The following is a 14,147-nucleotide window of genomic DNA, read 5'->3' on the forward strand; positions in this document are numbered from 1 at the left end:
AGGTGAGCGTCTTGGCCGTGGGGCCAAACCTGTTCAAGAGGCGACGTGTGGAGTCATGGCACATCCGGCTCACAAAGGCGGCGATGAATACGACTCCAGGAACGCTCCCCTCCGCGTACGCTAGTGGACTGCGCCACGTGCTAACAAAGGGAGAGGGACTGCAGCAACCCGCTGCTGCTGGCACACTTTAGTCACCCCTGAAGAAGGGGCCGAGTTGGTCCCGAAACGTTGGTTAGAAGTTTATGAAATTGATTGGCGTCAGTTTTTTCTCAAACATCTCAAGAACCCAAGCAGAGGGACTTCCGTCTAAGGTGATTTCGTTCAAATCTTCGTAGTTTGGAAAATATTTTCGTAGGGGATCGGTCTTCACGCGCAGTGACAGTTTTTACGACCCCTAATTTGACAATATTCTGAAACACATGTCAACATTCAAAAGCAGTTGAAGAAAGTACTGTCAAATTGAGCACTTGCTGAAAGATCAGGTGCACCAGATTTGAGGATAAATCCATATTCCTTTCACGCAAATATTATGGCAGCCACATTCACGTCTCGCCTACGTTCTACAAAACACCTGGATTTTTTTCACATCGTTTTGGTTGTTGAAGGAATAGATTACGACCACCCCCGCTACGCTACGGCTGTTTCCTACACTGTAAATGTTCTCACCGGTAGTCTTGATATGTTCGCGGGTGGTGCGAAGCTGCAGCGTCGTTGTGGAGCGGTAGAACACAATCACCGAGAGGCCTGCAAATTCGACGAAACAAAGTTAAGAGCACAGCAGTTCGAACAGTCCGCTGCTGCTGCTGCTGCTGCATGCAAGTTTCTGCCTTTTTTTCTCTCTAGTACACGACACTGATTCTCTCTTTCTTGCTAAATCTTGCTTTATATGCAGTGTTTGTTAGCTTGAGATATACAATTAACTCTAATGGATATGTCTATAGTTCAATACATATCAGCTTTATACTTCTGATGAAACATTATTGTATAGAATACTCTTTTTGCTATCTTGTTCTTGTTGAACATATACATTCATTCTACTGTGTCAGTACTGCTGCCTGCATGCGCTGCAAGTTCCTGTTGGGACGAGGGCCTATTCAGGCGACCACCGTTATCGCCTTTTGCCTCTACCCCAAGTCAGTACTTTTGTAATGTCTAAAGCACAATAAACAATTCATAAATTCCTGAACACCGTAAACACGCGGTCTTTCTAACTACAGATTCATTACGCTGACACACGGACAAATAAATTTGAAAGCTGCAATCAAGCGACTAATTTTTGGTGTTTCTTGCGCAGAGATCTAAAGGAAGCAGTCTTGAAAAAGTCGTCTACTAACTATAATCACGTTCTGACTATAAAAAAAAATGGCAGTGGCTTAACTTTGCTAACCCTGGAATTCCGCGAAAAAGCAAGCACGCTTGCTGCACGTTCGCGACAGCCCTTCTATGCATACCCACACGACCACGTGTCTATGACGTGGTATCACATGATCTTACGACACCCCCATTGGATGTCATCACGTGGCTTCACATCACCCCATTGGATGTTGTTGAGATCAAAGGTTAACTAAAGGTCATCGGCCAAAATGAGGGATGAACGGTTCGACATCACAACTTTACCACATATGGCCATACACGGCTAACCTTGGTTGGGTTGAAGGTCGTTCAAGGTCACTGTGCCACCTACCCGAAGACTGCTTTAGCTAGAGTAGTGACGCTTTTCGCTTCAAAATGAAATAACTATGGTACGCTACATATGTGTCGTTGTTTGAGTTCCAGACGGTGCAGCAAATTCAAGTTCTTAGTTAAGCTGGCTCGTTACCTTTCTCGTCAAGGCGGTCGCTCGACATTGCAATTTTTTTCTTTAACTCAGGGCAGTTTAAGTCTCTTTCTGGTAAGCTGAGTGTTTTAGTGAGATCAAACTGCTAGAACAAGTAACTTTTGCCCCGTTCAGAAACTCGTAAACATGCGGGCGCCCTCCTTCCTGTTAAGCTAAGTAAACGCCAAAGATGCACGTAAGTTCACTGGGCCAGACAGGAAGCTGTGTGCGCAGATATGAAAACTGCCCATATTTGCATGGAAACTCTCAAGCGAGCGCAACTGACAGAATGCCCTGAAAATTTAGGATACAGGGAGTTCATGTGAATTGTTTTTACCAAGCTTCACGAAGAGCGTGCACAGAAGTTGTGAGAGTTCAAACTACAGACATTAATGTTTGGAGTTATTCCATTGTGCATGTGTATTCAAACAGGTGGTAAACGTCAGCATAATCATCAACCTGACTGCGCCCATTGCAGGAAAAAGGCATATCCGAAATCTCTGCAACGAGCCATGGCCTTCAAAGACGCAGCATAGAAAAAGCGATGTGTAAAGCCTGCAATACTAATTCAAGGCAGAAATAATGGCTCTGTGATCACAACGTCAAGTGTCCAGAATTCATTGTGGGAGTTCAGGGTGTTTATTTTGTTCAAGAGTTGCCTGTATGAGAAGACGAATGGGTGCAGGCCGCCTCTGTTAATTGAATGGGGCCTGGCAGCTGCGGCTCGTGACCAGCTGGAGTGGCCTGACGTCTTGCTGGTCAGGCTGGTTGTGGGAGCCCTTTTGATTTTTCTTGAGCGTTGACACTCGCGCTGTCAACTCTCAGTGACTCTGGTAACAACAGCAGGACCGTCACACCTTCTTTGTATCAATTACCATGCCTGGAATATTTTGTGACATTTGTGACCAACAAGTCCAAGCTGCTGTTCTGATTTGTGCCGGAGGTTCGCCGATAGTTGGCCGTACTCGCTGACAGCAGTAAGGGTAGCTTTGACACATTAATATCATGGCGTCCCATGAATATCATGCCTTTCCATTAATATCATGGCGTTTCATGAACATCATGCCGTTCCACCAATCGCAACGTGTCGCTCCGGTATGCAAGCAGCTTCGATATACAAGCGAATGCTGCTCGCTGTGGCTGGCTTTTGGTGTTTTTATTAAAGCGATTGCTCTATTCAGTGCGGGAACTAAAGCTCCGGCACTGTGCTCCTGCACTGTGATTTATGTGTTCATCTAAACTTAAATGCCGTTTGGACTTAGTAATTCAGAGAAACACCCTTTGGGCAGATACCGGGGCATAATTTCACTATTGTCGACGCGATGGTTTCCCCAAATTTGCCCTTGTCATTACCAACATCAGACCACCCCACCCCTAATAATTGGCCCATCCTCGAAATTTGACCTTATCAGATTTAGACCAAAATCGATATTTAGGCTAATTTGAATGTGCTTAATACGATGGTAAGCGACATCGAAATTTTACCAGGACAAGTCCTAAGTTTTGTCCACCCCATCCGCGAAATTTGACATTGTATTTAGATGTGAATCGATATCCAGGCTAGGTTAATTGTCCTTAATACGATGGTGACCTTCAAATCTGACACGGCGGCTTCCAAAACAGCAAAATTATAGTAGAAGCTCTGCCTGGATCCGATCAATCGAGATAAATCTGGTCGCGCCTTGCATCGCAAACAAAGCGATAAAGCGGCATGCCGGCAGCTTTGCAGAATATACAAGGAAACTCTGCAAAGATTCGCGGCAATTTGACAAACAATTATTAACCAATTATTCTGTTGAGAGCTTGATCGATCGATTGATTGAATTATTGGTTCATTCATTCATTCATTCATTCATTCATTCATTCATTCATTCATTCATTCATTCATTCATTCATTCATTCATTCATTCATTGGTTGCATTCTTTCTGGTTGACGCTTGGGGATAGCTATGCCTCCACTGCTTCGGCACGGGGTAAAGTGAACGGAACAGGCCCCTCTCATTTACCAAATTTTTTTGCCGGCCATTTTCTATTGTGCTCTCTAGCTTTTGGAGATTTAAGTGCGAAGAACCAGCAAAAGCAACTGCTCCCTCCCCTATTCTTGAGCGCAGCTAAATTGCACGCATGTCTAGCAGCTGCCTGCACTGGCGGCATTCAGTACCGCAGTGACCGGCGACGAGCTGCAGCATTTCGAGGCATGGTTGCATTTGCGACGCTTTCAATTTCCACAACGATCTCGCGATTGCCGTATTAAATGTGTTTAGAGACCAATTTTTTCGGCTGTAAAATGCTTGTTATGGGCTTCCTCTGTACATAAGGTCACCCACGACCAAGTATTCTACGTAAAAGATTCTTTATATACACTTTAATTTGGCAGCAGATAGTCCCTAAATGCTCTTTGTCATAATCGAGACAGGCTCGAACCCGACCGAGGCGGTCGCGTTTCAATGGAGGCGAAACGCTAAGGCGACCGTGTGCTGTGCGTCGTCAGTGCACATTAAAGATCCCCTGGTGATCGAAATTATTCCACTGCCCTCCACTGCGGCTCCTCTTGCCTGGAGTCATCGCTCCGGAAGTCGTGTGTGCATGAAATGCAGGCAAGTTTTTGTAACCAATTGAGCAGGCTCGTTGCAGCTGGCTTCCCTGAGTCGGTATTGGTCCCTGTGGCTGAAACGCTTTTGAAGAAGTTGAAGGCTGGGGTAAGCAGGGTAGAACCGAAGAAGAAAGAGTGGCCTGTAGTATTCCCATACATTCATAAGGTCACGCACGGCTTGAAAAAAGTCGCTAACCGGTATAATGTACCGATGGTATTCTCGGCTCCCCAAAAGCTTTCCCAGTTAAGCCGTCGCATTACTTGCGATAGGCAAAAGCTTGGCTGCCAGAAGAAACATGGCCAGCGTTTCGTGAAGTGTGCCACAAATGTGGTTTATGAAATTCCTCTGTCCAGTGGAAAATCCTATATTGGACAGACGGGGCGTTGTGTCAATGACCGGCTTAGGAAGCATGCACTAGATATAAAAAATAACGAAGGTGAGCGACTTGTGGTTCACTGCAGAGCCTGCACCGATTGCTTCCCATGGTTCCGTGAGGCGAAGATTTTGGGTAGAGGCAGGTGTCAGACATCCCGAGAAACTCTGGAAGCGTTCTACATCAAGAAAGGGGGCCCTAACTGTGTTAGTGATACATCGGTTTTTCTTTATGAGGCTGAGCGCAAGTTTTTATCGCGCCTAATCAGCTAGTGTTTTTTTCATGTGACCTTGTACGCATGCGCGGTGTTTTGTTTGGTGGCCTATATATGTCGAGTGCTTCACCCTCAATAAACAGTTGAAGTGTGCGCCCGTGGTGTCGTCTTCTTTCTGTGTGTGGTGTGTGTTAGGCACAAAATCTTTGTTTCAGTATGCAACACCAACTAGCCCAGCAGATAAATCTCCTAAAGTATACCAGTGAACATTCATGACGTCATGTCACAGTTACGTGACGTACTAGAAACAGCGACGCGCGACACCAGCCAAGCGCTGCGTCGGTAGGCATATAGGCCGATATGCCGTCGCTTACGTGCTAGCATCGGCGGCCGAGCAATACATTCATGCCAGTGAGACGACGAACCGATCAGTTGCTGTTATCTAGCTGTATTACAAATAAGCGAAACGAGCTGCTACATTTCATACGTTCACACACTACGACGCTCACGAGCGGTGAACAGTGAGTTTTAGGGACGCTGGTGCTCTTCCGCGACGAGTAGGCCTAGCGAGTCACCGCGGTTCGTATGTACTACCACGAGCAATGTGAGCAGGAACACGGTGGCGCGTGCCCGATAGCCTCGAATCCTACTAGTAGCGATACCTGGCGGCCGCTTTCAAGAATAGATGGGAAATAGAGGTGCGTTCTTCTATTTCTCAGAAGCAGCTGCAACGCAGCAGAACCTTTTCCACAATGCTGCGAAAAGCGCCCGCAGTTCAACGCCACACGGAGGGTTTGAGGCTATCTGCCACGCGCTCCAGTGTTTCCTACGATGTAGGAAATTGTGCAGTGCGAGTGGACAATAGATGACGCTGCATTAAATAGCGCAAATGGGAGCTGAACATACTTTTTTTTGCAAAGCAATTTAGAGTCAAGTATTGGGACACATCGGAAAAAGCAGATTCAAAGCAGCCATGTCAGACATCCTCATTTTGAACGCAAGAAGTCAGTAGAGAAGATTCTTCCTTGATGGTGACTTTTTCTGTTTTTTATCAGAAGTAATTTCGCGTGCTACGTTCGGCGAAGTATCAGTGGCACCCTAGCCCTGGTACAATCTCCACTGCACGATGTTAAAGTTTCTCGCCTCTGGGAGGGGACATTTATCACGAAGCCTTCATGTCGCAACAAATGAGGAAGTTTCTTATGTACAGCGTCTGAGACGCTGTAGCTACTGACATTTAAAGTGGCGTCCAATTAATAGAACAGCTCAGAGTGGAATGATTTTTGATCACCGATGGCATAGTGCCATCGACTACCTTCTGGCGCCATTGGACAGCCGAGTCGTCCAGAGGAAAGGTGCTACCCGTTTACAGACCGCGTTTATCTTTACGTACGATGTTGAGCGTTCATTCCTAAGCAACTCACGCCGCCACCTCTAGCTCTTACTGTGCTGCACGGTTCTCGATGAAAGAGCGCACGCGAGGCGCGACAATAATTTGACATACTTGCTCTATAATTTCATGGCAGACGCAGGCTTTCGCCATCACGCAAGCATTATCCCATTATGCCTCATGAGTGCTTACGGGTTGTTGCTTCAGTACCAGGAAACATTTATTGCTTATTCATTTCAGCAGGACAGCCGGATACAACGCTCCGTGCCCATGGTAATGAGGGCAATACTTTACGCCTTTTTTGTGACAAAGAACAGCCCTGAAAGGCACGCTGCACAACGGACCCGTAGAGAACAGCCTGGCGAGTGCGATGCTGGTGCATAAATTTCACCTGCTATGAACCACGGGATTATATCCTGCCGCTCCCTTGCTGTCATTACCAGCGTCAGCACGGCTCGTTAAATTTAATTAGCCAAACCATAGCGACTGATTATCCTAACTAAGACTCAAACTACCCACGTCTTGCGAAATGGCTAGTTCACACTTCTAATCACGCATTTACCACCGCCAGGACAAAAAAGAGTTATTCTTTGCCATTCATTACGAGCTCGACAAATTTTCCGGTAAAAAAAAACTATTTGCTTATCGTCTTTTCCTGTGATCACAAACCAAGCCAGTGAAGTCAAAGTATTTCATTTATGGTATTTAAAATGTATGGCTATGAAAATCTTCTGAAAGGTCTCATAACTTCTTGTGAAATATTAAATAGACGTTTTTTCTTAATAGAGACGAAATACCCGAACAAGATTAGGCGTACTCTCTGAAAGGCAGCCAAACTGGATCATGAGAGATATGTCTGATGCTCGTGTGTCGCACCACCCGTTTTTTTTTTTTTTTGGGGGGGGGGGGGGGGAGGTTGGGGCTTCCACGCGGGCCCATGGAAAGCGGATACAAGGGCGACAACTGCACACGTAATGTTATTGTTGTTGTTGCCTCAAAAGCGATGGCACATATAATGTTGTTCTTGTTGCTTGCCTCACAAAATCAATGTTCAAGCCACTGTCACTTCCTCTTTCAAAAGCACCCATCTAATCGAGCAAAAGAAGATACACAAAACTGACACCCTCTTCTTTTAAGCTTCTTTATTTGATGTCCGAATCGAAACACGTGTCATCAGAAAAAGAAGAGACACAGACATATGGCATACAAAAGGAAGGTTTCTACGGCAGGTGGACATTGCCAGAACTAGACGTCTAGTCACACTGTTAAGCAAGCACGAAAACACTTGCCTCACACAGCACCTTTATTTAGGGGCGCAGGGACCTCAACAAAAGAACACACACATTTATACGTCCACCAACCTCTTTCACTCCACACACCCAATCTCTCCCCCGCACGCCCACTTCTGGGAAGCGTCTCGCGAATGTCGTCTGGCGTATATTTGATTATCACGTATAAGAGCCCGGAACCCTTTCTTCTTGCCGGCCACGAACCTGCGCGTGCATATTCAGGCCTCGTCGTCGCTTCTGCCAGCAACTTTCCAGCACCCGCACACACTGTTCCACGATAAATGAGATGCGCGCCGTGGCAGACATGAGCGAGCCAGCGCGCGCACCCAGAGCACACGCCACCGTTACGACGCCGCTGTCCCAATTAGGCCGCAGCACCACCGGTCGATTTCCACGGTTCCGACCCCCAACTTTTTTTTTTGCTGCTCTGGCCAGCGCCCGGCTGCGGTGTCTAGAGCCGTGAGTTGTGGAGGGAGTTACGGCCGCTCAACTCGGTCGCGCTCAGCGAGCGATGACCCCCGCGGTCTCGGGACGTGTGTCCCAAATAAGAATGCGCTGCGCGCCCGTCTAGTGCGCAAATGGCAGTAGTCGCAGTCTGCAATTCAGGCGCTCGTTGATTGGGTCGGTCGTTTACTAGTTAGTTTGTTCCTAGCTAGCTTTCTTTTACTTACAGGAGTACCTTCTCTCTTATTTGGTTAGTTTACATCGTTGCTTAGGTAACTAATCACTCACTAGATTATAATCATCATCAGTCTGACTACGCCCACTGCAGGGCAACGGCCTCTCCCATGTCTCTCCTATTAACCCTGTACTTTGCCAGCGGCCCCACCTACTTAATTTTACTTACTTAATGTTACTTAATTTTAAAAATACTGACTTCCTTAATTCGTTCTTCAATTAAAACTACACGGACTTACCTATTTACTCACTGTGCCACACAGCCTAATTACATGATAACTTATCGTTATGCCTTATTTTCTTGCTTATTAATTTCATTGTCATAGGCGAGTGTTGATATATCATGGGAATGCATAACTTCCAGGATCATACAAAGCTGTTTGAAATGTACTGGGCTGGTATAGCTACACAAATATACGTAAACTGCGAAGAACAGCTAACACAATGCCCTTTTTTGCACAAAAAAAAAACCGTTATGATTTGTCGAAGAGTGGCTGTTTAATGGGTTTTAGGAACGATTGTAGCGTACGTATCGCTTTTACGTTTCCAATGAGACTAATCTAGAAAGACTTACTTACCTTACCTCACTTAGTTACTTTGACATTCTTTAACCAATTGCCTTCCTTGCATTACCTATTTTGCGTCCTTCCTGGTTTTCTCGCTTAAATCCTTCCGTTTTTCATTTGCAGGCACGACTTTCAAAAGCTATACTGATTTGTGCATGACAGCGAACAGCTTAGAGAGCCCAAAGCACGAGGGCCTAATGAGCGCTGGCGCAGTGGAGATGGCGGGCTGATTTTGAATATCGGCTTCGCAGTGGCTTCTGTTGATGGAGAATGAAATGCAAAGAAGCCTACCTCAGAGACCGTACTGAATTCTTAGTGCTGAAGAGGCGTTTACACGGGTTCATTTTCTGTGCGCTGTGGTGCAGGGAAGCATGTGGAACCACATAGCCCAGCATTTGGTCTTGACCTTATTATTCCGGCGTGAAAATAGCAGCAGTAGAATAAAAAAAAATCAGAAATGGATCGCTAAGAACAAAACGGGACTGATATTAAAGCGATAGCGTTAGGAGCCCGTGGCGCAGGAAAGCCGGCGTCGTTGACCGTAAGCGGACGCCCCCCCCCCACCCCCCACCCCCGAAAAAAAAAAAGAAAATGCCCAGAGAAGCAACCTAGGTGTGGGCCAGCTATGTGGGAAGTGTGCTACATCGGCGACGTGTTCTTGTTACGTCATCACAACCTAACAACCGGATTGTGAGCAAACTGCTCACCGTGGCAGGTGACACTTAAATTAATGATTGATCGCGAGACGTTGCTCGCGAAAAATAACGTGGGTAGCACAATCCCCACTGGTGGCAGCACCTGCCATCACAGGGCAGGGGTGCATCGCTTAACCGCTGCACCACTGCTCCAAGAGTGGTGTGAGGACTCCCAGCGATCTGTGAATGTTAAGTAGAGAATGACCTATTCCGCATATATAGGCATTGACCCATCAACGCTATCACTTCATACACTTAAGGATGAGGTTCAGTGTCCCCTACATTTTTTCCACGCATTTTTACACACTAAAGTCGAGCTGGTAGCGGACTTTTCATCCTTGTAGTGTTGCAATGCAGTCCTTTGTTGGCGTGTAATTTTTAATCAACTTGAACTTTGGCAATCCTTTGGTAGAGAACTGAAGCAGAATTTTCGTATCAGTTTCAGGGCTAAATTGCTGTGGGCTAGGCACTATGTTTATTTCTATTTTATAGCCCATCCTAAATAATGTCAGTGCTATTCATCAAAAGACCCACTGCCAGGTCAGTTGCTACTGTGTAAAGTCGGATTCAGGAATAGCTATTTATGGTCTTAAGGACAATATGACTTATTCGTTATTGTCTTTTCTGGTAGAGCGCAAGTGACGACCCTCTGCTGCAGCTGTGACGTCGATATGTTCGTACCAGTTGCGGGACGTTTTGTAGCGACGTAATTTACCTCCCAAATTCAGTACTGGTCTCATGCCCGACATCACGGTTAAGACATTTTATGGTGGAATTCACAGGAAATTTTATGAAATTCTATGGTGGAATTCACATTTACGCGAGAAACACCATTTTTCGTAGTAATATGCAAAAATTAGTAGAAAAACTACGGCATTTTCAAATACCAAGACAGGAACTTGCCCTTGAACATAAAAAGACAGTTGAATTTTAACACCCAGATTAAAAAACGAACTTCATCCAGCTCGCGCTGAAAGTAACCAAAAGCAAGAGATAAAAACAGGCGCGGCAACTGCCCGCGCACTGAAATCATCGCATTGTCGTCTGTGTCGTTCATTCAGTATCCGAACGGTACCGAGTTCGCGACGCCGGCAAACTTTATTGAAGTTGACATTGAAGAGTAGCAACATCTTTCTTTACTTGACTCCATCTTTCCGAGTCCGTGTTTTCTTCAGGAGCCCCATAAGCAATGGCTGTGAGGTTCTTCAATCACAATAGTGCCTTCAGTCGCCCAGAGGGTCTTTTATTTGCGTTGAACGTGGCGTGAGCGAAGCGAACGCACGATTCGCGTTTGTGCCGGAATAAGGAAAAAACTTTCTCCTATATAGTTTTTACAAAGCTGCGTGGAATTGATAACGAGTGCAGGGAGCTTTTTCAAGCGCATGTTTGGACATGCGTAAACAGCAGCTGTCTAAAGGCACCTTTGCGCCCTTTACTTGCTAGCTGGAAATTTCAATGCGCAACTTCAAATAGGGAATCGAAGGAAATGAGGAGCGAACGAATGTGTGCGACAGGTTGATAAGGGTAAAAAGTTAGCATGCTTGAACTCTTTTTTTTTTCACCTGCACTTTCTGAGAATGCGAAAGAAAGTTCCAGGGACTTTCGTTCCGCCCCAACAATATAGAATTTGTTTTTAGTAGTACTGCTACTGCTCTTGCTGCCAGGAAGCATTAAAAGGAAAGTGCACGGGCCTGCCCACTGGCTCAAGCTGAGCCACAGTCGCTGCCACGTGCTTAAAGTAAAAGTGTCGACAGATAAGACAGGAAATAGTAGGAAAGACGCGCGCACACTAATAAGTCCCGGGCCGATCCCGGAGGCAGTGCAGTAGCGGGCCAACCCGTGCCCGAGCGCTTCAAGCACTCCGCCATATTTCCAAAAATAAATTTAATCTATTGGGTCCACATGGAACCCAATAGTAACCAACGCGTGAGTGTGCCTGTATGTGTGTATGAATACAATCTGCTTCTTACACGTACACATATGAATTTAATAACATATGCTTACGCATGTGCTGCATAACAATACATTGAGCCAGGCAACCACGGTTCGCTTTGGCTGTAATGTGACAATTTTCTCATATTTTATTTGTGTCTTCACAGAGAACTGTATGCTTCCTCACGTGTTTATTTCTTGTGCATTTCCAGTTTAGCAGCTAAAGATCGTTCTCTTTCCCCAGAAAATTACCTTCAATCAAATTTTACCTTCAGTAAAATAAAACGGACGTCATGCCAGCGATTATGCGCTGTTCGTCAATTACAAACAGTAGTGCCTGAGGCTTTCATGCTTACATTAGATTATTTGTTACTTTATATCCTTACTGACTTGTCCAACAACCTTCCAGGCATGCATTGACTTTTCTTTCTGGTGTGGACACAGAGCAAAAGCCCCACTCAAAACTGATGCCGGCCTTTCGGTCATCCTCCTATTTCTTTGCATAATCATTCAGTTGTTTATGTGTGGTTTATGACTTCTTTCCGATGAGAACATCCCAAAGAATACGTAAACCTTTAATCCATAAATTTATTGGGTTCATTTTATGTCGTTTTTTATTTTCACCTATAATTAAATGAGAAGCAGCGGGGCGCATTCACCACCGCCGACTTCGCACTGTCTGTTGGATTCATAATATAATCAAGAGATTAGAACACATATCCACATAAGAAAAGATTTCGCGTTTGCATATAAAGGAGCTCAGCGCCAACCGCAAAGTCTTTCGCTTCTTCAACAGTGCACCGTATATAAAAAGGATAAGAAAAAATTGGGGTTGGTATTTTCGCCTCCAACCGGCGCGTCTGTAGCACAGTACAGTTTCGAGCCAAAAAATAAAATTAATCAGCGCTGGTGAAGTGGCTACTTCTTTCCTTATTTGTGAAAAAAATTGATTTCCTGCGCGATTCTGTAGAGGGGGTAAATTTTCTACTTTGTTTAGGCCGCAGGAGATACAAATGCGTTTGTCTGAGTCACCTCAGGCTAGGTCTCTGGTAAATTTAAGGCTCTGCATAGCGACGTAAAACTGCAGCCATGACGTCACTGATGCAGGAGACACGGCCACTCTGATTCATGGCTCCTCCCGACGACGCCAATGACAGCAGCACGCTCGGACTTCCGGAGGCGGCCGGCAACGGGTCGGCTACTACCGCTTCCGGTGTCTGGGCTTCTTCTGAGGCGGACGAGGATATCTTCCAAAGGATGGACGTGCGCGTCAGCCTCATACTCGCGTACTCCATCGTCTTCTGCTGTTGCTTCTTCGGTGAGCATTGTCGTTCGTTTCTATATCGTATATTTTTTATATCAGTTTGCTAAATTGTAATACGCTTGCTTATGGACTAAATCTTTAGCTTTTTATGCAGCGTTCACTAGAAAGCTCATTGTGATGAGTTGCTTGCATTGCATGAAACCCCGTCATGACCTTCGGATTTATCCTTCTGTATTTATTTACGCTATCGTTACGCTTTCTTTCTTTTGTGGTATCTATGCTGCCACGGACGATCATTGAGCAATCCATGTGATAATGAACGCGTGATAATCTTTGATGCAACTGATTATGCACCTCACTTAGTGCTCATAATTCCTGGTGACTAATCTGCAATTACCTTCTGGTGCAAAATATCTATGCAATATGAACACAGTAGACTGTTTTCTACAGCTTATTTCTAAAGTTAATAAGGAAACACATTTTGTCAGTCTAAAATTTAAAAAAAAGGTTTAAGGCCAGAGAGACGGAAGGTAATATTCGAAGCAAAGTGCAATGCACACAGACATCTTTAACATGCAAGTTATACTCAAAGGCAGATGACAGGAGCTTCCACGTGGTAGTATAGTAGATCGGAGCGTGACCGATGCCCAAAGGCTTTCTTCTAGTTTGAACAAAAGCATGGCAGCCCACCAGCGTTTTCATTCTTGCGATGACGAGCCATGACCACCATTTATTAATGCGAAAGCACTTGTAGGCTATGTCGACGGGGTCGTTTCACCAAATCGTGTCACCAAAACGTGTCCGCAGCGATTGAGACGTTCTCAGAAGAGGTAGAATCAAACGAATGGCAGAGATCAATGGAGGACGATGTAAGGATGATGCGAAAACTTTTTATCCGAATAGGATGATTAGATAAATAATTAGAGCCAATAATGTGAAAAACGTTGAAATATCGCGGACATTGATATAGTTAGTGGACGGGAAAACAGCCGTGGACGGCAAAATATTGAGAAAATAGGCAAAGGAGTGAAAATAAAGTTTGAAATGAATTGAAATGTGTTTGATGAGTGTTAATTAATCTAACGTAAAGTTTGATTGACATATAATAATTATTTAATTAATTAGAAGCAAAACGTTTACGGACTTAACACGGAGCAAAGAGTGTGGAGGAGGCGTCAATGCTTTCTCATTCTTCGAATTATGGTAGCCGCAGTAATATTTAACGTTTTTTCACAGCAGAAAAAAAAATGAGAGCTAAGGCTAGAAGCGTAAAGCAGAACAAGCACAGAGACACGGCGAAAGCAGGATCCGTCCAGGGATTTATGTCAGCAGGCAT

At 45.2% G+C, this 14,147-nt stretch overlaps 2 protein-coding genes across 2 annotated transcripts in view; one reads left to right on the plus strand and one right to left on the minus strand.

The window, feature by feature from the left end:
- RpL29 (ribosomal protein L29) overlaps positions 1 to 14,147 on the minus strand; it is a 505,950-nt gene that overhangs the window by 366,448 nt on the left and 125,355 nt on the right. The window lies entirely within an intron of this gene.
- The window catches only part of LOC144106912 (trissin receptor-like), a 75,493-nt gene that overhangs the window by 55,722 nt on the left and 5,624 nt on the right, over positions 1 to 14,147 (plus strand). Inside the window, exon 2 of the mRNA XM_077639871.1 lies at positions 12,655 to 12,865. Within this exon, the coding sequence (XP_077495997.1) occupies positions 12,676 to 12,865 (190 nt within the window). The 5' untranslated portion in view covers positions 12,655 to 12,675. The remainder of the gene's footprint in view (positions 1 to 12,654; positions 12,866 to 14,147) is intronic.

The sequence above is a fragment of the Amblyomma americanum genome, chromosome 10, assembly GCF_052857255.1.
Source record: "Amblyomma americanum isolate KBUSLIRL-KWMA chromosome 10, ASM5285725v1, whole genome shotgun sequence".
Taxonomy (NCBI): domain Eukaryota; kingdom Metazoa; phylum Arthropoda; class Arachnida; order Ixodida; family Ixodidae; genus Amblyomma; species Amblyomma americanum.